This window comes from Protopterus annectens, chromosome 9.part0 (genome assembly GCF_019279795.1).
Source record: "Protopterus annectens isolate FY-2018-M chromosome 9.part0, PAN1.0, whole genome shotgun sequence".
Taxonomy (NCBI): domain Eukaryota; kingdom Metazoa; phylum Chordata; order Ceratodontiformes; family Protopteridae; genus Protopterus; species Protopterus annectens.
The window spans coordinates 19,911,945-19,939,129 of NC_056743.1; the positions used below are offsets into that span (position 1 = coordinate 19,911,945).

The 27,185-nt window shown below is 41.7% G+C and overlaps 1 protein-coding gene across 1 annotated transcript in view; it reads right to left on the reverse strand.

The window, feature by feature from the left end:
• The window catches only part of CKAP5 (cytoskeleton associated protein 5), a 4,315,141-nt gene that overhangs the window by 3,141,300 nt on the left and 1,146,656 nt on the right, over positions 1-27,185 (reverse strand). Inside the window, exon 8 of the mRNA XM_044084803.1 lies at positions 20,926-21,051. Within this exon, the coding sequence (XP_043940738.1) occupies positions 20,926-21,051 (126 nt within the window). The remainder of the gene's footprint in view (positions 1-20,925; positions 21,052-27,185) is intronic.

Sequence of the window (27,185 nt, forward strand, 5' to 3'; positions counted from 1 at the left end):
ACTTGTTCAGTGGCATGCAATAAGTCATGTAATTCCTTATCATCTGCACAGGCAGAAATGGAAGTAAGCTTTTGTTTTAAAACAGACAAGAGAAATTGCTGGTATTTCAGCATATGAAACTGACAGTTTAAAGCCCTAATGGATAAAGTAGCAGAAGTGTACACTTTTTTGCCCCATCTTTCTAAAGATCTAGAATCCTTTTCAGTGGGAATGGGGTTTTTGGCATAAGCGGCCTTAACTCCCTTAGGACCCTGAGAAATGGTTTCAGGGTCAGCAGAAGGGTTCTTGTATAAAAACTGGTGGGAATCAGGAACCCTATAATATCTATCAGGCTTAACAGGAGCAGGAGGAAAAGAGTCGGGGGTTAAGTTAGCCTCCGAAAAAGCATCATCCACAATATCCAAAACAGGAGGAATAGCCAGGGGTCTATGTTGGGGGAGAAGAAAATCCCTTAGTCTTTTCTTAGATTCCGAATACTCCTGTCCTTCCCAGTGGAAATGTTCCCTCATTTCATGCAAAGTTTCCCCAAAAGCGAAATCCTCAGGGGGAGAAGCTGAAGGAATGGATTCCTCAGCATCAGAATCCTCATAAGGAGGGAAAGAATATTCCTGGTCAGAAGAAGAAACTGAAGAAACAGAAGCCTGATCAGAGGAATCATAATAAACTTCCTGCCTTGGCCTTTTATCTGGAGGGGATGGGAACCCCTAATCATAGTAAGTAAATCCTCTGCCATCTTGAGTAACTGTTTCTGTGACTTGGGAGCCGGTTCAGAAGAGGCCTGTGTTGCAGTCTTTGATTTAGAAAGAGTCTTTGCCTTTGTCTTTGGCTTTGCCCTTATTAGAAGCTGCGTAGGCCTGAAAACCCCTTCGGAAGCCGGTACCTGCACAGCGGCTCCAGACCCATCCAAAGGAGCATTGTCCGAAGGTCCTGCAATAGAAATATTCAAAGGCTTAGTTGGCTCCTCGTGAGAGTCCGTTTCGGCCATCGGTTCTGAAATGGCCGACGACAGGGGCTGCAAAAGCGCCTCACTGACGACGGCCGAACCTGAAGCTGGCTCCGCTTGTGCGATATAGTCAGATTTGGACCTCGGAGGCCTGTCTTTATCCTTGTGACATTTGTGAACTCCGGTAGCCGGAACCATATCAGACGACATTTTGTAGTTAAAACGCCTACCGAAGTAATGAAAAGCAAAATTGTACCTTCGTTTAATTGTACGTTGATTGAATCTAGCACAAAACCGACAACTAGCTACGTCGTGGTCAGGGCCTAAGCAAGGAATACAGTAAGAATGACAATCCTTATGAGGTATTTGCTTCCCAAATGAAATACAATTATTAACTTTTTCTGACATCGGACTGGAGCAAGAAAAAGTTTCCCCAACGGTGTACTTAGCTTTGAGTGGAAAGTCTTCGGACTGAAGTTTATCAGAAAAAATTGTCAGGAGTCAGCCGACCGGCACTTGCGCACTGCTATCACCGCATGGCAAGAAAGACTGGAGAAGATGGCGTCGGCTGTCAGCTTTGTACTCCTGGCGCTCTGACGTCAGGGAGCATGGTTGAACAGCCGACGCCGGACCCAGACTTTGGGATTCTAGCCGACCGTGGACTGCCTGCCGGCAGGGAAGAACCCTACAGTCATGACTGCAACAAGGAAACACGATGAACATCATCTACATTTATGGCAAGTGTACACAACTGTACTATATTCTTTGTGTTTCAGTGTTGCAGTCATTACATTTGGGTAGATTCCCAAAGCTATGGTTGGGTGGAGGGAATTGTACAGCATTAGGAGCAGCTATAAGGCCCTGCAGGACTGCAGTGGCAAAGCCAACTCTGGATTTAAAGAAAAGTGGTAAATGGTAATGTTTGGTGAACGTATGAACTGAGCTCTAGGTAGCAGCTTCTAAAATGTCCCTGGTAGGAACACCTCTGAGAAAGGCTGTAGAAGTAGATGCAGTCCTGGTGGAATGGGATCTGATCCCCTGGGGGATAGTTTTTCCATGGGCATATAGCAGAAACAAATGCAATGGCTTATCCGTTTGGAAATGGTTTGCTTTTTACTCTTGGATGAAAGTACTGGAAATACTCAAAAAGATCGAAGATATATCGTCTTGTGTTTCTAACTTTATATAATATAGAATTTTAATGTTATTTGCATAGACACCAATGTAAATAGTTATATAATGGTTTGAAGTTAGTAATGTTTTAGAATTGTAAATATGTTATTTATCTTTATTTCATGTAATGTTTCTTAACGCATCTTATTTGAAATAATAAAAAAATATTTAGTAAAGGAAATGGTTTGCTTTGAAATAGCCTTTCCCTCTGCACCTGCAGCAAATGCCACCAGCAGTTCAGATTTTCTTTGAGATTTTGTCCTGCTCAAGTAAAATCTAAGTTGTCTGTGTACATCCAATGAATGCAGAATCCGCTCCCCCTTGTTCTGTGGATTGGGAAAGAAAGTTGGCAACTGTATGGTCTGATTAAGAGCCACACTGGATACCACCTTAGGCATGAAGGATGGATTGGTCCTGAGAGATACCCTGTCAGTATGAAAAATGATGAGAGACTCCACTGCCATAAGAGCCTGTAATTCGGAAAACCTTCTAGATGCAGTGACTGCTAAAAGGAAAGCTGATTTCCAGGAGAGAAATTTTAAGTCTGCAGTAGCAGCTGGCTTGAAAGGAGAAAGAGTGAGCTTTTTCCAATACAAAATTGAGGTCCCAGGCAGGGGTTGGAGCTCTCCTGGGTGGTCTTAAGTTTTTGGCCCCTCTGAGATACTGCTTTAGCAGAGGATGAGAGACGAGGGGGAGGTTCTGTGTTGTAATGAGCTGAAATGGCTGAGGCATAGATTAATGTAAGAAAAGGACAGGCCCTTGTGAAGCATCTCAGTTAAGTATTGCAAAATTTGAGGAATGTTGCGCACTGCTGTGCTTATCCCTTGAGATTGATTCCAGGCACAGAATCCTTTCCATTTGTCAGCATAAGATTTTCTAGTACTAAGCCTTCTCGCCTCCAACATGACATCCACCATAGGCTTGCTGAGGGATGCTAAGGGTGAATTCAGGTAATTAGCCACGCTGCAAGATTCAAAGTTTGGAGATGAGTGTGCAGAATTTGGTTGTTCTGCTGAGACAGCAAGTAAGATGTCTGAGACAGGTGCCACGGTGGAAGGTGTGACATTGCACAGGAGTAGGTACCGGTGCTGGCGAGGCCAGTCTGGATCAATCAAAATCATTCTTGGCTTGTTCAGTTTGACTTTTAGTAGAACTTTGGAGAGCAGAGGCAGAGGGGGAAAGGCATAGACAAAGGTTTTTCCAGCTGAAGGATACAGCATCCACTTTCCAGGCATTTTTGTGACTAATTCTTGTGCAAAATTTGTCCAACTGATGGATCTTTTTGGCTCACCCCAGAACCATGTCTGGGCTCCCCCATTTGTGTCAACATGTTGAAAATCCGTGTTTCCAGTTTCCATTCGTGTGGGTCCATGAGATTTCTGCTTGGTTCATCTGCCAGAGTGTTCAGCTTTCCTGGCAGGAATTAAGCTTGTAATTGTACTTGATAGGTCAACGCTGTGTTACACAATGCCATGACTAGTCTGCAAAGGGGGTAGGAGTGTGTACCCCCCCCCCCGCTTGTTTATGTACCACATAACCGTGGTGTTCTGTCTTTATTATTAATTGTCCTGGATGAAGGTAGTCCTTGAAGGCTGTCAATGCATTCTGTACAGCTAGCATTTCTTTTTGATTGATATGAAGGTGCACTTGATTTGGGTTCCATTTGCCCTGAATGCACTTCCCTGCCAGATGGGCCCACCAAGCATAGTCTTATGCATCTGTAGTTAGGGTTTGGGTAGCAGGGTGTGGTGTGAATGGCAGTCCCCTATTTCGGTGGCAGGCCTCTGCCTACCATAGGAACTCTAGTTGCAGGCAAGGTATGATAGGCATCATTGTTTCAAGGCTGTGACATTGCTGACTCCATAGACTTTTTAAGTACCACTGAAGTTTCCTCATTTGCAGTCTTGCATATGGAATTAGAAAAATGCAGGAGGCCATAAACCCCAAGGCTTACAGTATTTGCCTTGCTGAAAGCAGGGTTTTTGTGGCCACCTGTTTGAAGTCACCAAATTAATTTGCTTCTCTGCGTAAGGAAAGCCATCTGGGCAGTTGTATTCAAGCTTGCCCCCAAGAATGTAATTTTTTGAGCGGGAACCAGTTGTGATTTCTTTTCGTTTATAGTGTACCTTAGACAAGTTAGAATCCTTTTTAAAAGTGCCAGATGTTTTAGAAGAATGTCCTTGTTTTCTGCCTGAATTTGACAATCGTCCAGGTATGGATATATCTGAATATTTCTTTGCCTGCAAAATGCAATGACTGGAGCCAGGCACATTGTAAATACCCTGGGCACAGTAGATAAGCCAAAGGGCAGTGCAGAGAATTGGTAATGCAAGTAGTCCACTTTGAAGTGGAGGTATCTTCTGCAAGATTCCCTGATTGGGATATGCAGGTAAAGCCTCCTTTAAATCTAGAGTTTCTAACCCGGCATCTTTGCCTAGCATAGGAAGCAAATGAAGTGTCAGCATCTTGAATTTTGGGATGTGCAGATAGGCGTTAGATAAGTCCAGAATTGGACGCCATGATTTGTCTATTCTCTATACCAGGAAAAGTCTTGAATAGAAACCTTGTCCCTTTTCCTCTTCTGGTACTAGTTGAATAGCCCCCATGTTCATGAGGTGAAGTACTTGTTTCTGGGCCTCTGCCCACTGATTTGGGGGCAGGTCTGGCCATCCGTTTGGAATTGGCGGCGTGTGGAAATGAAATCTGTATCCCTGGGATACTATATTTAAAACCCATTTGTCCAGGGTTATAAGTTGCCAGTTTCTTGCATGAAGAGCCAGTTTTCCCCCAAAGGGAAGGCTAAAAGATAACTGCTTGGTAAGTGTAAAGGGAAGTCAATGAGACTGCTTACCATAGAGAGGTGTCTTGTTTCCAGATTTGGAAGAGGCACCCCATTGTTTTGTTCTGAAAGTCCCTTGGGACTGAAACCTGGAGCCTTTGGAATGTCTGGGTTTGGCTGGAGTGGTTCTCTAAGGGACTGGAAAGGACCAGTTCTTAGTAGGCCAGTGCCTACTAAATATTGGAGATTGCACTTGTAAGAAATCTTTCACAGTTTGCATAGATTTAGGTTTATCTTCCATTTTTTTTAGAACTTCTTCAGCCTTATTACCAAAGAGACGGTCCTGTTGTAAAGGAGCATCGAACAATTTTGCTTTAACATGATCAGGCAGATTTTGCTCTTTGAGCCAAGCATGCCTTCCTAGCACAGACCCAGTTAAAGCAGCCCTGCAAGAGACCTCCAAAGAATCAAATCCACATTGCAAAGTATGTTTTCCAACTTGTTCAGCTGAATGCAATAAATCCTGTAAATCTTTATTTTCCACACAATCAGAAATCAACATTTTCTGTTTAAGTAGTCCCATGATATGCTGTTGATATTTTAGCATATGAAATTGACAGTTTAAAGCTCTGATTACCAAGGTTGTGGATGTGTAAACCTTCTTACCCCATCTATCCAGCTCCCTGGAATCTCTATCAGAAGGGGTAGGATTTTTAGCAGTAGAAGCCTTAATGCCCTTGGGACCCAGATAAATGGTTAACAGATCTGCAATAGGATTTTTGAAAAGGAATTTATGCGAGTCAGGAACTCTAGTATCTGTCTGGCTTAGAAGGAGCCGAAGGCAGAGAATCAGGAGCCATACTAGATTCTGAAAAACATCAACAATGTCTAGAACAGGAGGTATAGCCAAAGGCCTATGCAGAGGAAGAAGAAAATCCCCAAGTCTCTTTTTAGATTCAGAAAGATCCTGACTTTCCCAGTGGAAATGTCCCGTTAAGGTACGTAAAGTTTCCCCAAAAGAAAAATCCTCTGGGAGAAGCAAAAGGAATGGAATCTTCTGCATCAGAGTCCTCATAAGTAGGTATAGACAATTCCTGTTCATTAGAAGAGTCTGAAGAAATAGAATCCTGTTCAGAAGATTCATAATCAATGTCTTACCTAGGCCTCTTAGAAAAAAGGGGGGGGGGGTTTGGCTACCCGTGATCAGAGTAATTAAATCTTCAGCCATTTTAATAATTTGTTTTTTAGGCATAGGGGCCTGCACACGTGATCCAGACGTCGGTTTTTTAGACATAGGTCGAGATTTTGGCCTTAATTTTGAAGATGGTGGTCTGATATACAAATCTGTAGGCCTGAAAACACCCTCAGAAGCCTGCACAGCAGCTCCGGACCCATCCAAGGTAGCGACATCCACCGGTTCCATAATTGAAGCATCTTGTGGCATACTTCGAATGGGTCTCAGTAGAGGTCTGTGAATCAGAAGTAGCAGGTATCAGGAGCTGCGAAAGCACCTCACTGAATACCGGTGAGCTGGCGACTGGCTTAGTAGAAGCATCGTCGGCAGTTTTGGAACTCAACGGCCTTTTTCTTTGCGTTTTTTTTTAGGTATTCCGGTAGTCTGATTGCTAGCAGACTACATTTCTGGATAATTAAAGTGTGAGTCAAAGTATTTAGATGTAAAAATATACAGTTTGTTACTACGTTGATTAAATAAAGCACAAAACCGACAGCAAGGTACTTTGTGGTCAGGGCCTAGGCAAGAAATACAGTACAAATGAAAATCCTTGAGGTATTTCCTTCCCACAAGTAATGCAATTACTAACTTTTACTGACATCGGTAAGGAGCAAGAAAAAGTTTCCCCAATGGGGTACTTGGCTTTTTAGTTGAAAACTTCGGATCTGAAACTCGAAAACGAACATTTCAAGAGTCGGCCGACCGGCACTTGCGAACTGCTTCTGCTTCGGGCACAGCGCGGCAAGAAAGACTGATATAATGGCGTCGGCTGCATGTTTTATACCCCTGACGTCATGGAAGAAGGGACACCAACCAACACAGGACACAAGACTTAGTTATCAGGCCGACTGAGGGCAACCTGCCAGCAGACTACCCAAATGTAATGACTGCAATAGTAAAACACGAAGAACATCTACCAAGTCACAATTTAATATGTGAAAATATGGCAAGTTATCCTCATGGGATAGAAATACGCTCTAAATACAAGATCATTTCCTCACAGTATATCTGTCCAGTAAGAGAAAATACTAGAACTGCAGAAGCTGACATATAAAAATGAAAATTGCCAGTTCTCTGCAACTGCTGTTGATACAGTCTAGAAAAGTCTGGCTCATTTCCACAGTTGCAAACTCAACTATACTGAGGAGTTTCAATTAGCTTATCCAGAACAGCTTTTGAACTGGAGGATACTAGGCCATACTGTTATGCTCACACATCCTTTACCAACTGTACACACTCTCAATATAATACTTTAAAAATTAGAGACCCACTGCATCAGACATGAAAATCTGCTGTGTGAGGATTACCTCTGTAATGTACAGAGTTGGAGTAACCAAAAAAGTAGTTGGAGGTTATACATCTAATCAGGTTACTAAACAATTCAGCAACGTGCATATTTTAACTGACAAAACTACAAGGTTGATATGGCCTGAAATTGCAACTCTCAGAAAGCCATGGAAGATAATGTGTCACTTCATCATGACTGTCTACATCACAATGTTTGTGTCTTGGCTTTTCCCGGTTAGGGGTCGCCACAGCGGAACTCCGGTCCGCTGAGTGGCAGTAGATTTTTACGTGCTGGCTTGCCGGGCCTAACGCACAACCTTCAACGAAGGAACGCCCATTCACGCATGTCGACACAGAAGACACTCTGAAAATCGAACGGGCAACGTCTGTGAGGCGACAGCACTACCGCAGCACCACCAGCGCAGTATACTGTCTACATCACAATAACCAAGTAAAATTAGCACTGTAGGTATGTTTAGTCACAGTGTTGAGCCTGAACATTAAAATGCTCACAAAACATTCACTTGCTGCTTGATGTGCACGCTACCGCAGCACCACCAGCACAGTATACTGTCTACATCACAATAACCAAGTAAAATTAGCACTGTAGGTATGTTTAGTCACAGTGTTAAGCCTGAACATTAAAATGCTCACAAAACATTCACTTGCTGCTTGATGTGCTGCTTATGCCAACACTTTCTCTGGCTTTTTAAGTTCTCTGGCAGAATCCTAGTGCTCTGCAACTCTTACGATTCCCATGCAAGGGGCTTACAGCCATCAAACCAGCAGCAAGGCCTGGCAGTTTCTCTTAATACGAGTACATGGGGCAAATTCTTAAACCTACATCAATGGAAATTATGTTCCCCTCTCAATCAACAGGAACAGTGTGACTTCAGGCCAGGGATAAATACAAGTGTGGCCAAAAAAAAAAAATTAAGGTTTCACAGATTTAGGCACTGAAAACTGGAATTTTTCAAATGAAGTGGGCAGGATCAACTGAGGTAATAATTTGTAAACCTAGGTGCTCCAGTGGTGTAGGGAGATATCGCTGACAATTACGCAGGTGACTAGGGCTCAATTAGCAACTTGGGCAACTGACAGAGGAAAAGAGGTATGGGCTTCCTAGCCTGCAGGGGAGGTTGGTGATGTGGGTGCTTCCTGTGATAACCCGATTGAGAGAAAGGACTTCATATGACAGGAGTGGTCAAAACAAGCAAGACAGATAGGGCTGAGCTGTTGCAGAGGTGGGGTAATACACTGGTACGTCTCCACTGCACCTTCACCCCTCACATGTAACCACAAAAAGAAAGGGAGGGTGTGTGGGCAGGGGATGAAAAATCCCCAAGTGACTGACAGCACAACCCGAACTTAGGGACACCATTAAAATCTATACTGTCCCCATTAAAAAAATAAATAAACGTAACGGTCCACAGATAAACTGCAGCAGCTGCCATACCCAGCAACTGATGAAGAGCACTGGGATAGCTCTTGGGATGAAGAAGTGGACCACCCCAAAAATGGTAAGCTCATTGTTGAATGTGACACACTATGGAACCTAAACAGGCTCAGTTTGTGGGAAGTGTACTTGTTATAGTGAAGTCAATGCAGTCACGCTAAATAACCAAAACTCTACACAAAAGAAAAGAGCCGGGTTGTGGAAGACCGCTCTGATTTGCAAAGTACTTAATCCAACGGTAAACAGTGTCAAAATCACCATTAAACGTTCATTCGAACCTGCACATCCACTGGGCAATAACTTGTAAAAAGAACACGCGACCAGCATGTGAAATAAATCCAAGCGTCCAGTGGAAACCACGTTTATTAAATAATTAAAACAGGGCTAGCGCTTTCAACGAATCTTCATCAGGCCACTAACAAATACACAAACTAACATCCCTTTTAATACAAAAAGCTAAATTAAACTCTGATGTCATATCCTGTTAAACGTAAAATATTTTAAATAGTCATAAAATTGTCTTAGAATATAAAAGCAAGCATTATGTGAACAATATGCAGTAAAAAAATACTTCAGAGCAGAACAGCATATCACGCTCTGTTAACTGCTGCTACTTATATGCATTTTAACAAGAATATATAAAAAATATAAAAAGTATATGAATTAGCAGCATATGACTATAGACATTGTAATCCCATTAAAAGCAATAGTAAAAATAAAAATAAACTTAAATATAAATATAATCATATAAGCACACATACATAAAAATGATAACAATGTGTGCCTACATAAAAGTAATTAATATATATATATACACATATGCATATGCACGCTAGCAAGCGTATACAAAATACGTCTGTGTCGGCAACGGCATATGCTCTCAAATCTTGCAATAGCTATTGCTACATATACCATAAAAATAAGATGTATATATGTAAAAACACACATAAAAACATACTATATGATAGTATAATATGTGCAAAATGGTGAAAAAATAAATAAAAAACAGATTCATGGATGAAACTAGATGTCCAATAATGTTGATTTAAATATATATTTGGGGGTGGGATAACACTAGATGTGTACTACAACTCGTATTTAAAGCATGGCTCCAAAAGGGCCAATAGGGTTATATAACGAGATGGGCATGTGAGTATAGAAGATGAAATATATATAATAGGTTATAATAGAATGGAATGTGGTATATATGTATGTACAAATGTTGAGGTAGAATCAATCAGGAATCAATGATAAAAGGATAATCAATGAAGGGAAGGATCATCAGTGTAGTTTCCTGGCTTTGAGCATTGGTTTAATGGAAACTCTATCATTAAGACCCGGGTTTAAATCAGCCCTAAGTCTGATGATCCATTTAACCTCTATCTGTTCTGTAGTATTAAAAATGTCCCCTCTTCTAAGAGATGGAACATTATTTTGAATTACTTGGAATAAAAAACTGTGTTGCGTAGATGTATTTGACACGTGCTTAGATAAAGCATTAGAAGGACATGAGACCTTGATTTTATAAAGGTGTTCCCTAATTCTATCTTTTAACTTTGTCCGTTTTTCCTACATAAAATGCAGGACAGTGTGTACAGGTGGCCAGATACACCACGTGACATGTTTCACAAGTAGTCTTGTCCTGTAGTGGGATGACTAAATTTATCAGTTTATTTTATAAATTTACAATAATTGCATTTGTGACATTTTCTAGTCATTCTGTGGTTGCTAGGTATCTCTGTGTCAATTCTATTCGAGCCACAGAGTATTCTATGCAGATTCAACTTATTTTTATATGTAAATTTAGGTTCTTCATCCAGAACCTCAGAAATGACTGGATCTGTTAACAAAATGTCCCAGTATTTTCGATATATACATTCAATGCTATATACATCTTGTGTGTAGTGTATCGGTATTCTAAAGGCATTACTATCAGTTTCGGTGGTGCTACTATCATCTCGTCTTCTAGAGAAGTATGGAAAAGCCCTGCCTTCTCTTAGTCCACCTATTATATCTAAAGTAGCATCAACTTCTACTTCTGTATATGACCTGTCTAAAAATTTATTCCTCAAGTCTTCTATGCCTGTTTTGAAGCTTAAATCTTCTGAGTACAGCCTAGAGACCCTCATTGCTTGACTTTTAATAATATTACCAAATATGTGTTTAGGGTGCATACTACTTCGATGAAGGAAGTTATTTCTATAACAATCCTTCCGAAATACCCCGGTGTTAAGTGTGCCATTTGGTAGTTGTTCAACATAAACATCTAAAAAGGGTATAACAACTCTAGAACTAACCATAGAAAATCTTAGAAAACTAGTATCTTGATTCATTTTATGATAGAAGTACCTCAGCTGCTCTTCATCACCTTTCCAAATGAGGAAGAGGTCATCCACAAACCGAGTATAAAATAAGACATGTTGATGGAATTCTTTCATCTGAAATAGGGAAGAAATCTCCCAGTCAGCCATGACTAGGTTGGCGTAGCTATTGGCACAGGAAGTGCCCATAGCCACGCCATCCCTTTGAAGGTAGACTTGACCATTAAACAAGAAAATGTTATTGGTTAATACAATTTCCATTAACTCCGTAATAACTTCTATCCTCCCTTAGGAGAATGTACCATCTTTAGTGAGAATCCTGTGTATGCTCTTAAGTCCCTCATGGTTAGGAATGACGGTAAAAAGAGAGTTGACATCAAGTGTCACAAATAATTCATGTTGGACACCATCACCCACCGAGGTATTCTCATAGAGCTTAATTAAAAATTGTTTTGTGTTTTTTAATATGTGTGTATGTTTGTCCTCCATAGGTCTTAATAGGGACTCTAAGTAAATGGAAATAGGCTCAGTAACCCAGCCCTTCCCTGCTACAATTGGCCTCATGGGTGGGTCCAAGCCATTCTTATGAATCTTTGGTATACCCTGAATGATGGGTATAGTGGGGTGTTCCACTATTAAATATGTAAATAGTTCTCGATTAATCTTACCTTCATTGAGCACAGCATTTAACCTACTAGAAACATCTGATATAATCCTATCGAAGTAGTATGCACCCTAAACACATATTTGGTAATATTATTAAAAGTCAAGCAATGAGGGTCTCTAGGCTGTACTCAGAAGATTTAAGCTTCAAAACAGGCATAGAAGACTTGAGGAATAAATTTTTTGACAGGTCATATACAGAAGTAGAAGTTGATGCTACTTTAGATATAATAGGTGGACTAAGAGAAGGCAGGGCTTTTCCATACTTCTCTAGAAGACGAGATGATAGTAGCACCACCGAAACTGATAGTAATGCCTTTAGAATACCGATACACTACACACAAGATGTATATAGCATTGAATGTATATATCGAAAATACTGGGACATTTTGTTAACAGATCCAGTCATTTCTGAGGTTCTGGATGAAGAACCTAAATTTACATACAAAAATAAGTTGAATCTGCATAGAATGCTCTGTGGCTCGAATAGAATTGACACAGAGATACCTAGCAACCACAGAATGACTAGAATGTCACAAATGCAATTATTGTAAATTTATAAAAGAAACTGATAAATTTAGTCATCCCACTACAGGACAAGAGTTTCATTTTACAGTTTCGGCTACTTGTGAAACATGTCACGTGGTGTATCTGGCCACCTGTACACACTGTCCTGCATTTTATGTAGAAAAATGGACAGAAAGTTAAAAGATAGAATTAGGGAACACCTTTATAAAATCAAGGTCTCATGTCCTTCTAATGCTTTATCTAAGCACGTGTCAAATACATCTACGCAACACAGTTTTTTATTCCAAGTAATTCAAAATAATGTTCCATCTCTTAGAAGAGGGGACATTTTTAATACTACAGAACAGATAGAGGTTAAATGGATCATCAGACTTGGGGCTGATTTAAACCCGGGTCTTAATGATAGAGTTTCCATTAAACCAATGCTCAAAGCCAGGAAACTACACTGATGATCCTTCCCTTCATTGATTATCCTTTTATCATTGATTCCTGATTGATTCTACCTCAACATTTGTACATACATATATACCACATTCCATTCTATTATAACCTATTATATATATTTCATCTTCTATACTCACATGCCCATCTCGTTATATAACCCTATTGGCCCTTTTGGAGCCATGCTTTAAATATGAGTTGTAGTACACATCTAGTGTTATCCCACCCCCAAATATATATTTAAATCAACATTATTGGAAATCCAATTTCATCCATGGATCTGTTTTTTATTTATTTTTTCACCATTTTGCACATATTATACTATCATATAGTATGTTTTTATGTGTGTTTTTACATATATACATCTTATTTTTATGGTATATGTAGCAATAGCTATTGCAAGATTTGAGAGCATATGCCGTTGCCGACACAGACGTATTTTGTATACGCTTGCTAGCGTGCATATGCATATGTGTATATATTAATAACTTTTATGTAGGCACACATTGTTATCATTTTTATGTATGTGTGCTTATATAATTATATTTATATTTAAGTTTATTTTTATTTTTATTTTTGCTTTTAATGGGATCATAATGTTTACAGTCATATGCTGCTAATTCATATATTTTTTATACATTTTTATATATTTCTTGTTGCTAACATGCATATAAGTAGCAGCAGTTAACAGAGCATGATATGCTGTTCTGCTCTGAAGTATTTTTTTACTGCATATTGTTCACATAATGCTTGCTTTTATATTCTAAGACAATTTTATGACTATTTAAAATATTTTACGTTTAACAGGATATGACATCAGAGTTTAATTTAGCTTTTTGTATTAAAAGGGATGTTAGTTTGTGTATTTGTTAGTGGCCTGATGAAGATTCGTTGAAAGCGCTAGCCCTGTTTTAATTTAATAAACGTGGTTTCCACTGGACGCTTGGATTTATTTCACATGCTGGTCGCGTGTTCTTTTTACAAGTTATTGCCCAGTGGATGTGCAGGTTCGAATGAACGTTTAATGGTGATTTTGACACTGTTTACCGTTGGATTAAGTACTGTGCAAATCAGAGCGGTCTTCTACAACCCGGCTCTATTCTTTTGTGTAGAGTTTTGGTTATTTAGCGTGACTGCATTGACTTCACTATAAATAGAAGTTATGTCCTTACCATAACGTTCCATGTGGAGTGTTCATCTCGCCTTTGTTCTTACACATGGGTTCGGAGCCGATCCTCGGCTCAGTGTCGGCCGCTTGCAAGCTCTGCATCGAGAAGAAGCTCGAGACAACCTAATACCCACAATCCCCCTCTGCCTTTACCCTCAGATCTAGTTTGCAAGCAAACCAGCAGTCAGAGAGAGAAAACACTCATGCCAATATCACATATGCACAGAAACTAAGAGTCTATATATATGCATATATATATATATATACACATGTCAACCATATATACAACTGCAATGCAGAAGCAGAATGCCCCAGACCAGGCACCAAACTGAACGTTCTTCCTAAGGGTGGGAATGTAAGAACAAAGGCGAGATGAACACTCCACATGGAACGTTATGGTAAGGACATAACTTCTATATGTGATAGTGTTCAATCTCGCCGTTTGTTCTTACACATGGGTAGCGTCCCTAGCTCCTTGTTCCTGAGGAACTCACGGAAGGACGTTCTTGAGCACAGTGGAACCAAAGGTTGCCCTGTCCCTAGAAACCTTGTCTACCTTATAATGAGAAATGAATGTATGTGGTTTAGACCAAGTAGCAGCCGCACAAATAGCGTCTAGTGGTAGGCGAGCTGCATGAGCCAGGGATGTAGACACTGACCTTGTGGAATGTCCTTTGGGTTTGTGCAACAGAGTTTGATCTGAAGAATCATAGACAGATGATACAATCCGTTAACCACTTAGAAAGAGTTCTTTTAGTAACCGCTACTCCTTTTCTGTTATCAGCAAAGGCTACAAAAAGTTGATCAGATTTCCTGTGATCTTTTGTTCTATCCAAGTAAAACCTTAGTTGTCTGTGGACATCTAATTTGTGTAACATATACTCCATTTTATTGGAGTGATTCTTGAAGAAGGTGGGTAATTCAATGGACTGATTAATATTGTTAACAGAACAAACTTTAGAAAGGAAGGATGAATTAGTGCGAAGAGAAACTCTGTCAGAGTGAAAGATCAAATAAGGGTGTTTAATGGAGAGAGCTTGAAGTTCAGATACTCGCCTAGCGGATGTAATGGCTACCAAAAAGAGAGTCTTCCACGACAAAAATTTCAATGGGCAAGAGGAGGTTGGTTCAAAGGGGGGCAGCATCAACTTAGATAATAATAAGTTTAGACTCCAAGGTGACGTAGGAGATCTAATTGGTGGTCTAATATGAAAAGACCCTTTTAAAAAGGCTTTACAAAGTCTGTGGGCCATAACAGGAGCCCCACATTCTTCCACATGGAAATTAGAAATGGCAGCCAATTGAACTCTTTAATGTGGCAGGAGAAGCACCCTGATGGAACAATTCTGTTAAAAACTCTAATATTTTATTCAAAAGAGCTATAACAGGGTCCACTTGCTGTGTATTTGCCCAGAATACAAAGCGCTTCCATTTACTAGTATATGTTTTAGTAGTGGAAGCTTTATGAGAAGCCACTAATATATTCTGAACTGCAGGTGAAAGAAGATCAGACCTGGCTAAGTTGGGAATTGGAGCAGCCAAGCTGCTAGATGGAGGGACAAGAGCGAGGGGTGGGGAGCCCCTGACGAGTGAGTCAATAGATCTGGCTCTGGGTCCAGGATCCAGGGTCCCCGAATGCAGTGTGTCATGAAGAAGGGGAACCAAATTTGACGAGACCAGAATGGGGCAATGAGGATTATCGTCCTGTGTAGGTTGTTGGCTTTCTGGAGAAACTTTGTGATCAGGGGGAAGGGAGGAAATGCGTACAGGAGACCGGGGCCAATCGTGAATCAGTGCGTCCCTGGGGACTTCCCTGGAGGGGTAATAGGGCAAAGTAGCTCCTGCATTTGGCGTTCATTGGAGACGCAAACAGATCGCAGGAAGGCTGGCCCCACGTGCGAAAAATCTTTTTCGCAACTGACTGTTTTAGGGACCACTCGTGCGGTAACAGTATTGCTCTGCTCAGCCTGTCGGCTATGACGTTGGATGACCACGGGATGTGCGTTGCTATCAGAAAGCGACCCGTGGACTCCGCCCATTGCCAGATTCTCATGGCCTCTCTGCATAGCTGATAGGACTTGGTTCCCCCTTGCTTGTTTATGTACCAGACTACAGACATGTTGTCCGCCTGAACTGCAATAGTTCCCAGAGGAAGAAGGGGAGCAAAGTGTTGCAACGCTAGAAACACTGCCCTCAACTCTAGAACATTGATGTGCAGATTGTACTCTAAATTGGTCCATTCGCCTTAGACTGTCTGTCCCTGAAAGATGCCCCCCCACCCTATCAGGGAAGCGTCCGTGGTCACCGTAGCTGTCGTGGGTAGCACAAATGGTCTCCCCTTGGAAAGGTTGCAAGTCTGAAGCCACCAGTTTAGGTGTGATTTGCATGTGTTCGTTATAAGAATCTCGTGTGTCAGAGGTAGTTGTTGGAACGACCATTGTGCAAACAGTAGCCATTGTAGGACTCTCATGTGCAGTCTTCCCAAGGGTATTGCAATAAGAGAAGCTGACATGAGTCCCAAAACCTTCAGTACCAGTTTTGCTGGGGATTTCCTGGACAAAAGAAGAAGACGTATGTGAGTCTGAAGTGAAAGTATCCTTTCTGGAGGAAGTCTTAGAATTAACTGATGTGCATCTAATTCCGCTCCTATGAATAAGATACTCTGTGATGGCTGTAGTAAGGATTTTCCGAAGTTTACGGAAATTCCGAGGTGAACACACAGTTGAAGAGTGTAATCTCTGGCCTGTACTAGTTGACGCTGGGTGGTGGCAGAAAGGAGCCAGTCGTCCAGATACGGAAACACCTGGAATCCTAGGCGTCTCAAGTGAGACGCTACCACTGCCATGCATTTGGTGAAGACCCTGGGGGCTGAGGTCAGACCAGAGGGCAGGGCTCGAAACTGAAAGTGACTGGCACCCAGCCGGAAGCGCAAATGATCTCTGGATGCCCTGGCCATTTTGATGTGGTAGTATGCATCCTTCAGATCTATTGAGCACATCCAGTCGTCCTTCTGTAAGAATGGAAGGATCGACTGAAGCGTGACCATTCGGAACTTTTCTTTCTTGACGAAGGTATTGAGGTCGCTTAGGTCCAGAATGGGCCTCCAGTCCCCTGTTTTCTTTGGAACTAAAAAGAACCTTGAGTAAGTTCCGAATCCTCTTTGGTCCGCTGGGACTGGTTGGATGACTCTTTTCTAGCAGCTTTGAAATTTCTATAGCTGCTGGCTCTCGCAGATGGGGCGGCACATCTGGGAGTCTTTTCTTTGGAATGGGATAGGATATTTCTTTACCGACATATGGAGCCTATAATATCAGCATTGATAATGTCCTAAAATCATATGTTTTTATTAATCTACTTGTCATAGGAATTACTTATGTTATAGCTAATTTTTAACATGATGTCTCTTTCATCAGAAAATCTATAAACTGTACACATAACACTCAAACCTACTGTATAAACACTGTCTCATATATGTTTATTTTTACCTGGAACATTGGAACATACTGTTATATCCTACTTCTCTACTTGACTACCATATTATGTATTATGTTTATATTAAACCTCCTAAACCTTGTCTGTCTCAATTATTCTTTTCCTTTTTTTTCATTTTTTTTCCTATACTAAACATTTTATACCTATATCATGTTATGTTTGCCTTTGAAATGTAACTTTAATACCTGAAAAGGGATATGTATCCCAGTTGGACTAACCCAAAAAACAAATAAAAAAAATAAATAAATAATAAAGAAATGGTATATTGTAACCTCTGGTAACCACGCTTTTACCCACTTGTCTGTAGTTATGTTTTGCCAGGCCTGAGGGTATAAAGCTAAGCGACCCGACTGCCTCCAAAGCAGGACAGTCGGGCCTCCTCTCAGGAGTGCTGGAAAGGTTTACCAGGAGTGTATCCCTGTCAACTTGATTCTGCGGACCCCTCTGCCGCCAGGACGGCGTCTTCCACCTCTGCCCCTCCTCTGCCTCTAGAGGGCATCACCCTGTGTGCCTGGGAAAGATCCTTGGGGTTTTGAAACCACATTTTTCCACCACGTTGCCCTTTGGGGTACGGTCTGGATGGGGTGGAAAACGGACTCCGACAGCAGACAGTCTTTCCCTCCTGCTCACACCGGGTAAGGGTCTCCTTTACTTTGGTGCCAAAAGAGTGGCACCGTCAAATGGGGCGTTAGTAAAGGAAGACTTGAAGACTTCCAAATGAACATAAGCGCATCCAGGATTGTCTGCGAAGAGCAATCGCTGAAGTTGCTGCCCTACTCGAACCTTCGCCGCGTAAGAGATCAGCCTCATGGACGAGTTCACAATGGATGTAAGGGTATTAAGTTGCGCTGTCACTTTCTCTGAGACAGCAGCATCTGTAGTACCCTGGAGGGTATCTCCCAACTCTGACTAGATCCCTCTGTAGTCGTGTAAAGTGGGTCAAATAGTTCAGGGATCGCATGGAAAAAGCCGCTGAACTAAAAATGCGCTTCCCATACCTGTCCATAGTCCTAGAATCTTTATTAAGGGGATAGACAGATGAGGAAGATTCCGACATCTCCTTTTTCGTGGCCGCTGCCACCACCATAGCGTCCACTGGAACTCCTTTTGTCAAGTAAGTCTTGTCCTGGGGTGCAGTGATATACTTATTAGGCTTCCTGGGGACTGGTTCCACTGTGTCAGGAGCCTCCCACGCCCTTCGAGCAATAAGTTCCATTAATTCATCGAAGGGCGGAGTGACCCAGGAGGAGGAAGGGCGAGCACCAAATGCCTTCAGCAAGACTGACTCATCCTCAGAAGGGGGGAGGGACTGCCAGTCACCTCTCTGTTTCAGGATCTCCAATATGTCAGAAAAAGAGACATCTTCTGAAGGTGACTTAGGGGACCCTTCTGACTCATCCAAGTCAGTATCGGATGTCAAAGATTCTTGTGGAGAATCTAAGTGTCTCCTCTTACACAATCTTTTCCTAGGGACTTCTTCGTGGGGAGCATCCGAAGAAGCCTCAGAGGAAGAGGGGGCACCCTCCAGGGGTGGCTGAGACACCGGTGCTAGACGCTCACTTGGATGTAGCCGTGGGTGCAGAGGAGGATAACGGACCTTTATGGGGAGGAGAAGCTGATCCTGCTGACGTGGTTGTCTGGGTAGACAACACCTTCCTCATGAGGTCGAAAGCCCCCGGGTCCAGAGTCGAGGTACCTCCCGGTTCCGAAGAAATGGGAAGAATCCCCGAAACAGGCACCGAAGGCATCGACCCCGAGGACGGAACAGAGTCGATCCGAGCCGAGGCCCCGAGAGGGAGCGTCGGAACTGAAACATCGGTCCGACTCTCGGTCCCGGAACCAAGGATGGATCTTCGGCTCTGAGACTCCGGTACCGGATCGGACGGAGTCGAGGTGAACGGAGCCGACCGAGAAAAGGACGGTTCTGGCACCGAGGGTTCCACAATCAGCAGCTCAGCTTCTTCCGGCTCCGAAGACTGGACAGGTCTCGGAGGAGGAACAGATGGAGATAACGGAAGGCCTTCAAGTCTCGACACCAATTGAGAGGAGACAGAGATGAGCTTGGATAAGGCCGTATTCTCCATTAACTTCTGCACCACACGGTCTACATCGGTGTCGGAGAGAGGTCTGGAAGAACGAGTCGAAGGTATCGAAGACGGAGCTGACCTCAACAGAGTCGGTGGAGGGAGCTCCATCACCGGTTCCAAGACTCGAGGCTCCGAAACTGCCAACAGTTGAACACTCTGCTCCGAAGTCTGTGGAACCGGTGATCTAACTTTACTCGAAGAGCTCGGAGCCGATGACCTGGGCTCCGACGTCTTCGATTCCTTCGAGGATTTGGATGCCTGGTCTGAAGCATCCAGAGCCTCCTGAAAGGAAGGTTTTAATAACCCCTGTCCATGAGTTTCCTGCGCCTATCTGTCATGACCCTCCCACTAAAAGAGTGACAAATTGAACAGTCCTCTTGTAAGTGGAGAGGGCCAAGGCAGTAGACACAGGAACTATGGTTGTCAGTAACTGACATTTATTGGCCACACTGGCAACGTTTAAAACCTGATTTAATTTTCTCAGACATCTTAAAGAAGAAACAGGTAAGAGAAAAAAGGTCAAGTCCAGTAGAGTGACAAATCCAGTAAATATGTCGAATCCGATATACAAGTCAGTCCGGTTGTCAAATTCAAGTAAGGGGTGGTAGGCCCCGAAAAACTCTAATAAGTTTAATTAAACTTAACGGTACCGAGTATTTCTACCTTACCACACTCACATACACTATGTCACCAAATAGTACTTTAGAATAAATTTTTCCTGAAAAATAACAATAATAAAAGTTATTTCTTATCTGAAGTTGCTCGAGCTCGATCCCAGTGATGCGAATGCAGCAGCGGCAAACTAGATCTGAGGTAAAGGCAGAGGGGGATTGTGGGTATTAGGTTGTCTCGAGCTTCTTCTCGATGCAGAGCTTGCAAGCGGCCAACACGGAGCCGAGGATCGGCTCCGAACCCATGTGTAAGAACAAACGGCGAGATTGAACACTATCACATCAAGTACACTTCCCACAAACTGAGCCTGTTTTTGTGTTTTGTACTCTTTGGTTATTATCAGGCAAGGAGAGCGCTGTGGGCATTATCTTTTTGCTTTTTACACTATGGAACCTGTCTTAAGTGCGCAACTCCACCAATGGGACCCCTGGAGCAAGAGAGTTGGAAGACCAAGATCAGCCTGAAAGATAAAGGAAAAAGGTTAGATATGTTCAAACCATTCTACATCCAAGGAAGACCAAATTCAAGATACACAGGGAGAAAGACTTCTGTCACTACTAATATGATCAATAAAACTGAGGTAAGTTGCAAGGATTAGTTCATGCTGTCTGAACTGCACTGCAAGAGGGGTGCCAAATGAAAACCTAAGCAACAATAAATATAAGCCCATGAACCTGCTACAAAAAAAATTACCTTTTTAAGTGCTTTAACCAAGTCTGCATAGTCGCCAGCTTCAAGTTTAGGGTTTTTCACAAGAGTTTCTACAGCTTCCAAAGCTTCCTTTCGTTCCTGCCACTTTTTGGCCTCCTGTAAAAATAAAATAAATATAAACTACACAGCCATTATATACATACATACAATATACATATATTTTATATATATGTGTACATACATAAACATAAAACCATCAACACTATCAGGAAGGCACATGCACACAAGTCTCCTGCCATCTACTACTTCAGATGTTAAGTTTATGTAAACCAACACGATAATCTTCAGCATGCAGTGAAATGACTGTACCACACAAAATGCTCTACTTCAAAAGCATCCAGAAATACAGAAATTTAACCGTACAAATCTCTGATGGAGAAGTACATCTCTGCTGCTGTACCTCATCAGTACAAAATTTCCATTTCCTTACAGCCACTGCAGATCTCATACACATCAACTCACATATGCAAAAAAACAAGTCTTCCTGCAAGGAACTTGCCCGTTTAGGTAAGATCACACTGTAGAATTCTCAACATTTAACCAAATATCAACATATAACCACTTCAGCAAATTACCCAAAAGTACAGTTGTGTACATTTACCATAAACATAGATGTTAGAGTGTATTCACTGTATAGTCATTAACATTGGGTAATCGGCTGGCATGTTGCCCTCAGTCGGCCTGATTAAAGTCTTGGGTCCTGCGTCAGTTGCTGTCCCTTCTTCCATGACGTCAGGGGAATAAAACATGCAGCAGACGCCATTACATTAGTTTTTCTTGCCCCAGATGGATTTTAAGCATAGTAAAAGAAAGTAGACTTATAGTAGTAGTAAAACAGGGGGCTGGAGGGAGGGTAACCAGGACTGCAACAGTGAATATACTCTAACATCTACATTTATGCTAAGTGTACAGAACTGTACTATGTTCGTGTTTCACTGTTGCAATCATTACATTTGGGTAGATTCCCAAAGCTATGGTTGGGAGGATTCATTTATACAGCATTAGGACCAGCTATAAGGCCCTGCAAAACAGCAGTGGCAAAGCCAGCTCTGGATTTAGAGAAAAAAGGTAAGTGATAATGCTTGGTGAAAGTATGAACTGAACTCCAGGAAGCAGCTTCAACAATATCCCTGGTAGGAAAACCTGTGAGAAAGGCTGTTGAAGTACATGTAGCCCTGGTGGAATGTGATCTGATCCCCTGAGGGACAGGTTTTCCATGGTGCTTACAACAGAAATAAATACAATGGCTTATCCATTTTGGCAGTCCCTTGTTTTGGTGGCAGGTCTCTGCCCACCATAGGAACTCTAGGCGCAGGCAAGGTATGATAGGAATCATTGTTTCCAGGCTGTGACAATGTTGACTCCATAAGCTTTTTAAGTACCACTGAAGTTTCTTCATATGCAGTCTTGCATATGGAATTAGAAGAATGCAGGAGGCCAAGAACCCCAAGGCTTGCAGTATTTGCCTTGCAGATAGCAGGGTTTTTGCGGCCGCCTGTTTGAAGTCACCAAATGAATTTGCTTTTCTGGTGCAAGGAAAGCCATCTGGGCAGTTTTATTCAAGCTTGCACCCAGGAATGTAATTTTTTGAGAGGGTACCAGTTAAGATTTCTTTTCGTTTATGGTGTACCCTAGACAAGTTAGAAGTCTTTTTACAAACGCCAGATGTTTTAGAAGAATGGCCTGGTTTTCTGCCTGAATTAGACAATCGTCCAGGTATGGATATATTTGAATATTTCTTTGCCTGTAAAATACAATTACTGGAGCTAGGCACTTTGTGAATACCATGGGCGCAGTAGACAAGCCAAAGGACAGTGCAGAGAACTGATAATGCATGCAGCCTGCTTTGAAGAGTAGGAATCTTCTGCAAGATTCCCTGATTGGGACATGCAGGTAAGTCGAGAGTTGCCAACCAGGCATCCTTGCCTAGCACAGGATGTAACTAGTGAAGAGTCAGCATCTTGAATTTTGGAATCTCCAGAAAGGTGTTTAAAGTACACAGGTCCAGAGTTGGATGCCATGATTTGTCTTTTCTGGGTACCAGGAAAAGTCTGGAATAGAAACCTTGTCCCTTTCCTCTTCTGGTACTAGTTGAATAGCCTCCATATTTAGGAGGGAAGTACATGTTTGAGCCTCTGCCCACTGATTTGGGGGCAGGTCTGGCCACCCGTTTGGAGTTGGCAGTGTGTGGAAATGAAATCTGTATCCCTGGGAAACTACTTAAAACCCATTTGTCCTGGGTTATAAGTTGCCAGTTTCTTGAATGAAGAACCAGTTTTCCTCCCAAAGGGGCGGTTAAGAGGTAAGTGCTTGGTAATTTCAAAGGGAAGTAATTGAGACTTTTTACCATAGGGTGGTGCCTTGTTTCCAGATTTAGAAGTGGAAGCACCCCACTGCTTAGTTCTGAAAGTCCCTTGGGATGTAAACCTGGTGGTTTTGGAATGCATGGGTTTGGCAGTAGTGGCTCTGGAAGGAGCTGGAAAGTACCAGTTCTTAGTAGCCAAATGTCTACTAAATCTAGGAGGTTGCACTTGTAAGAAATATTTCACAGTTTGCATAGATTTAGCTTCATCTTCCATCTTTTTTTTAGAACTTCTTCAGCCTTATTGTCAAATAAGCGGTCCTGCTGTAAAGGAGCATCCAAAAGTTTTGCTTTTAACATGATCAGGCAGAGATTGCTCCTTAAGCCAAGCATGCCTTCTAAGCACAGACCCAGAAACAGCAGCCCTACAAAAGTCCTCTAAGGAGTCAAAATCACATTGCAAAGTATGTTTGCCAACTTGTTCAGCTGAATGCAATAATTCCTGCAAATCTTTATTCTCCACACAGTCAGAAATCAACATCATTTTCTGTTTAAGCAGTCCCATGATATGCTGTTGATATTTTAGCATATGGAATTGACAGTTTAAAGCCCTGATTGCTAATGTTGCGGAACTATAAACCTTTTTACCCCATCTATCCAGCGCTGTGGAGTCTATCAGGAGGAGTAGGATTTTTAGCAGTAGAAGCCTTAATGCCCTTGGGCTCCTGAGAAATGGTTTCAGGGTCCACAATAGGATTTTTGAGAAGGAATTTGTGGGACTCCGGAACCCTGTAGTACTCGTCTGGTTTGCTAGGGGCTGGAGGCTAGGAATCAGGGGCCATACTGGATTCCGAAAACACAACAATATCTAGTACAGGAGGTATAGCCAAAGGCCTATGCTGAGGAAGAAGGAAATCCCTAAGCCTCTTTTTGGATTCAGAGAAATCCTGACTTTCCCAGTGGAAATGCTTCCTTAAGGTAAAGTTTCCCCAAAAGAGAAATCCACAGGCGGAGAAGCAGAGGGAATGGAATCCCTGAATTAGAGTCCTCATAAGTAGGTATGGCCAAATCCAGATCATTAGAAGAGTCAGAAGAAACTGAATCCTGTTCAGAAGATTCATAGTCAAATTCAAACCTAGGTCTCTTGAAGGGGGGTGGCTGACTACCCCTGATTAGAGTAATTAAATGTTCAGCCATTCTGATCATTTTTTAGGCATAGGGGCCTGAATATGTGGCCTGTCGGTTTTTTATACATAGATCGAGATTTAGGCCGGTACTCGGATGGCTAACAGACATCATTTCTGGATAATTAAACAGAGAACCGAACTATTTTGAAGCAAAAATGTACCGAAGGATAGTGCACCTATTACATAAAGCACAAAACTGACAGCAATGTAAGTCGTGGTCAGGGCCTAGGCAAGGAATACAGTACAAATGAAAACCCTTACGAGGTATTTGCTTCCCACAAGTAATACAATTATTAACTTTTACTGACATCGGTAAGGAGCAAGAAAAAGTTTTCCCAACGGGGTACTTAGCTTTAAGTTGAAGACTTCGGTTCTGAAACTCGAAAATAAAAATTTCAGGAGTCGGCCGACCGGCACTTACAAACTGCTTCTGCTTCGAGCACCGCGCGGCAAGAAAGACGGATGTAATGGCATCAACTGCATCTTTTATACCCCTGACGTCATGGAAGAAGGGACAACAACCAACGCAGGACCCAAGATTTTAATAAGGCCGACTGAGGCCAACCTGCCAGCAGATTACCCAAATGTAATGACTGCAACGGTGAAACACAAACATCTGGAAACTCTGATGCAGTCAATGTTGAGGAGTGATGGGCCAGTGGGTTCCCACATTCCCATATGACAGAGCAACAGATGGCACAGGATGAAATTCTACAGAATGCCCACAGGAAATTGAAAACAAGGGATGTGCCCTCAGTTTGGAAGAAAATGAGCTAAGAAAAGATTTGCTTGATTTAATAGACATGGGTAGATATGTTAAGATCAATGAGAGGAGGACTGCAAAAGGTCAATAAAACCCCAAAAGTCTGATAAAACGAATGCAGTAATTAGGACTGTCCATAGAGACCCATGTGATGTAATAGAAGTAGACAGTATATATTACAGAGCTGCAGGGGCAAAATCGAATACCATCATGGAATTATCGAATAGAGGAAAGTAATGCAATTAAGACAAGTGTCACTCTTAGAAGACTATAGAGGAGGGAACAGATCAACAAATACTAAGAATGATAGATGTGATAAAAGTAATGCACAGTATTACAACAGACTAGGATCTATCATGCACTATCACAAACTGTCAGCACAGGCAGAAAAACTTTGATACACAAACATAAAAGTACAAAATAAGCAATATATTGATGACCCAGAAAAGTTTGAGAGAACTGGGAAATAAGGTAAAACGAATTGAAAGACCGCCAACAAAGAGGTAGTAGATATATTTTTGAGAAGTATCTATGAAGATCCTGTGGGACAAAGATGCTAAATAGCAGAAGTAAAAAAAAGTACAAGAAGTTTAAATTTACAGGACATGAAATGGGATGAAGCAACAGTCAAAGACTGAAACAAAGTTTAAAAAAAAAAAAAAAAAAAAATAAATGCTAAATTGGAAAGCCCCAGGTCCATACGCATTACATAGCTTTTGGTTAAAAGTATATATGCAGTACATAGCTTTTGGTTAAAAGTATTAACCATCTTTGCACAAGGATATAACTAAGAACCATTTATATGTGCACCCCGAACATACTCCAACCTGGCTAACAGGCAAAACAATGTACAAGTGAACCTGCAAGCTTCCCTAAAAATTAGCCCAATAACTTGTCTTCAGACTATGTATAAACTACACACGGGAACTGATGCAGATGGTGTTTATAATCATTTAGAAGAAAACTCAATTATGGCAGTAGAACTAAAGGGCTATAAAATAAAGTCATATGGAACAAAGGATAGTTTCTTGCTAAAGTCATACTGTAGAACTGTAAAAAGGGGAGCAATTTAAGTATTGCATGGATTGACTATAAAAAAGTATTTGATAGTAACCCACATTCATGGATAAAAGACCTACACTGAATGACTAAGTTACACTGTCCATGAAACAGTGGCAGACCACTTTGCAATTAAGCAATGATAAACAGATCATTATCTCAAGGATAAAAATTCAAAGGAGGATATTCCAGGATGACTCTGTCACTGTTGTTATTCTGCAATGTCATTAACCCATTAAGCTGTTTACTTAACAGCTTAGGCCATGGCTACAATTTGGTTCCAAAAAACAACAAAGTATAGACTTATCTTCACTTTGCCAATTACTTAAAACTGTATAGCTCACCAGATGAGCTGAAAGTACAGCTGCAGGTTGCAAAACAGTTTCAGATGATACAAGAATGTCATTTGGTCTCGATACATGTGCAAAAGCAACCTTTAAAGCAGGAAAACTGCAGCACCAGTAACACAGTTTAGGACAAGAATCTGATGTATAAACTTGTGCAAGAAGGATTGTATAAATACCTGGAAAATTATGAAGCATCAACAATAAAACAAACAAATGCAAATAAAGCTTACTAAGGAATACTTTAGAAAATCTAATTTAATTCTGAAACCAGAGTTAACATCTGGGAGCAAAATCCAAGCTATAAACCAATTTGCTCTTCCTGTCCTAACTTACAGTTTTAGAGTTATGTGACTGGCCCCAAAACATACTGGATAGATGACAGAAAAACAAGGAAGCTTCATGCTCACCAAATGATCGATAAAACTCGGTGTATACAAAGATTATATACTGCCTGTTCCGAAGGAGGGATGGGCCGCCCTGAAATTGACTACATGTACAGATCTGCAATCATGTGACTCTACACATCTGCTGACCTCACAAGACCCAAATGTAGTGGAAAGTTCTGAAGCGTG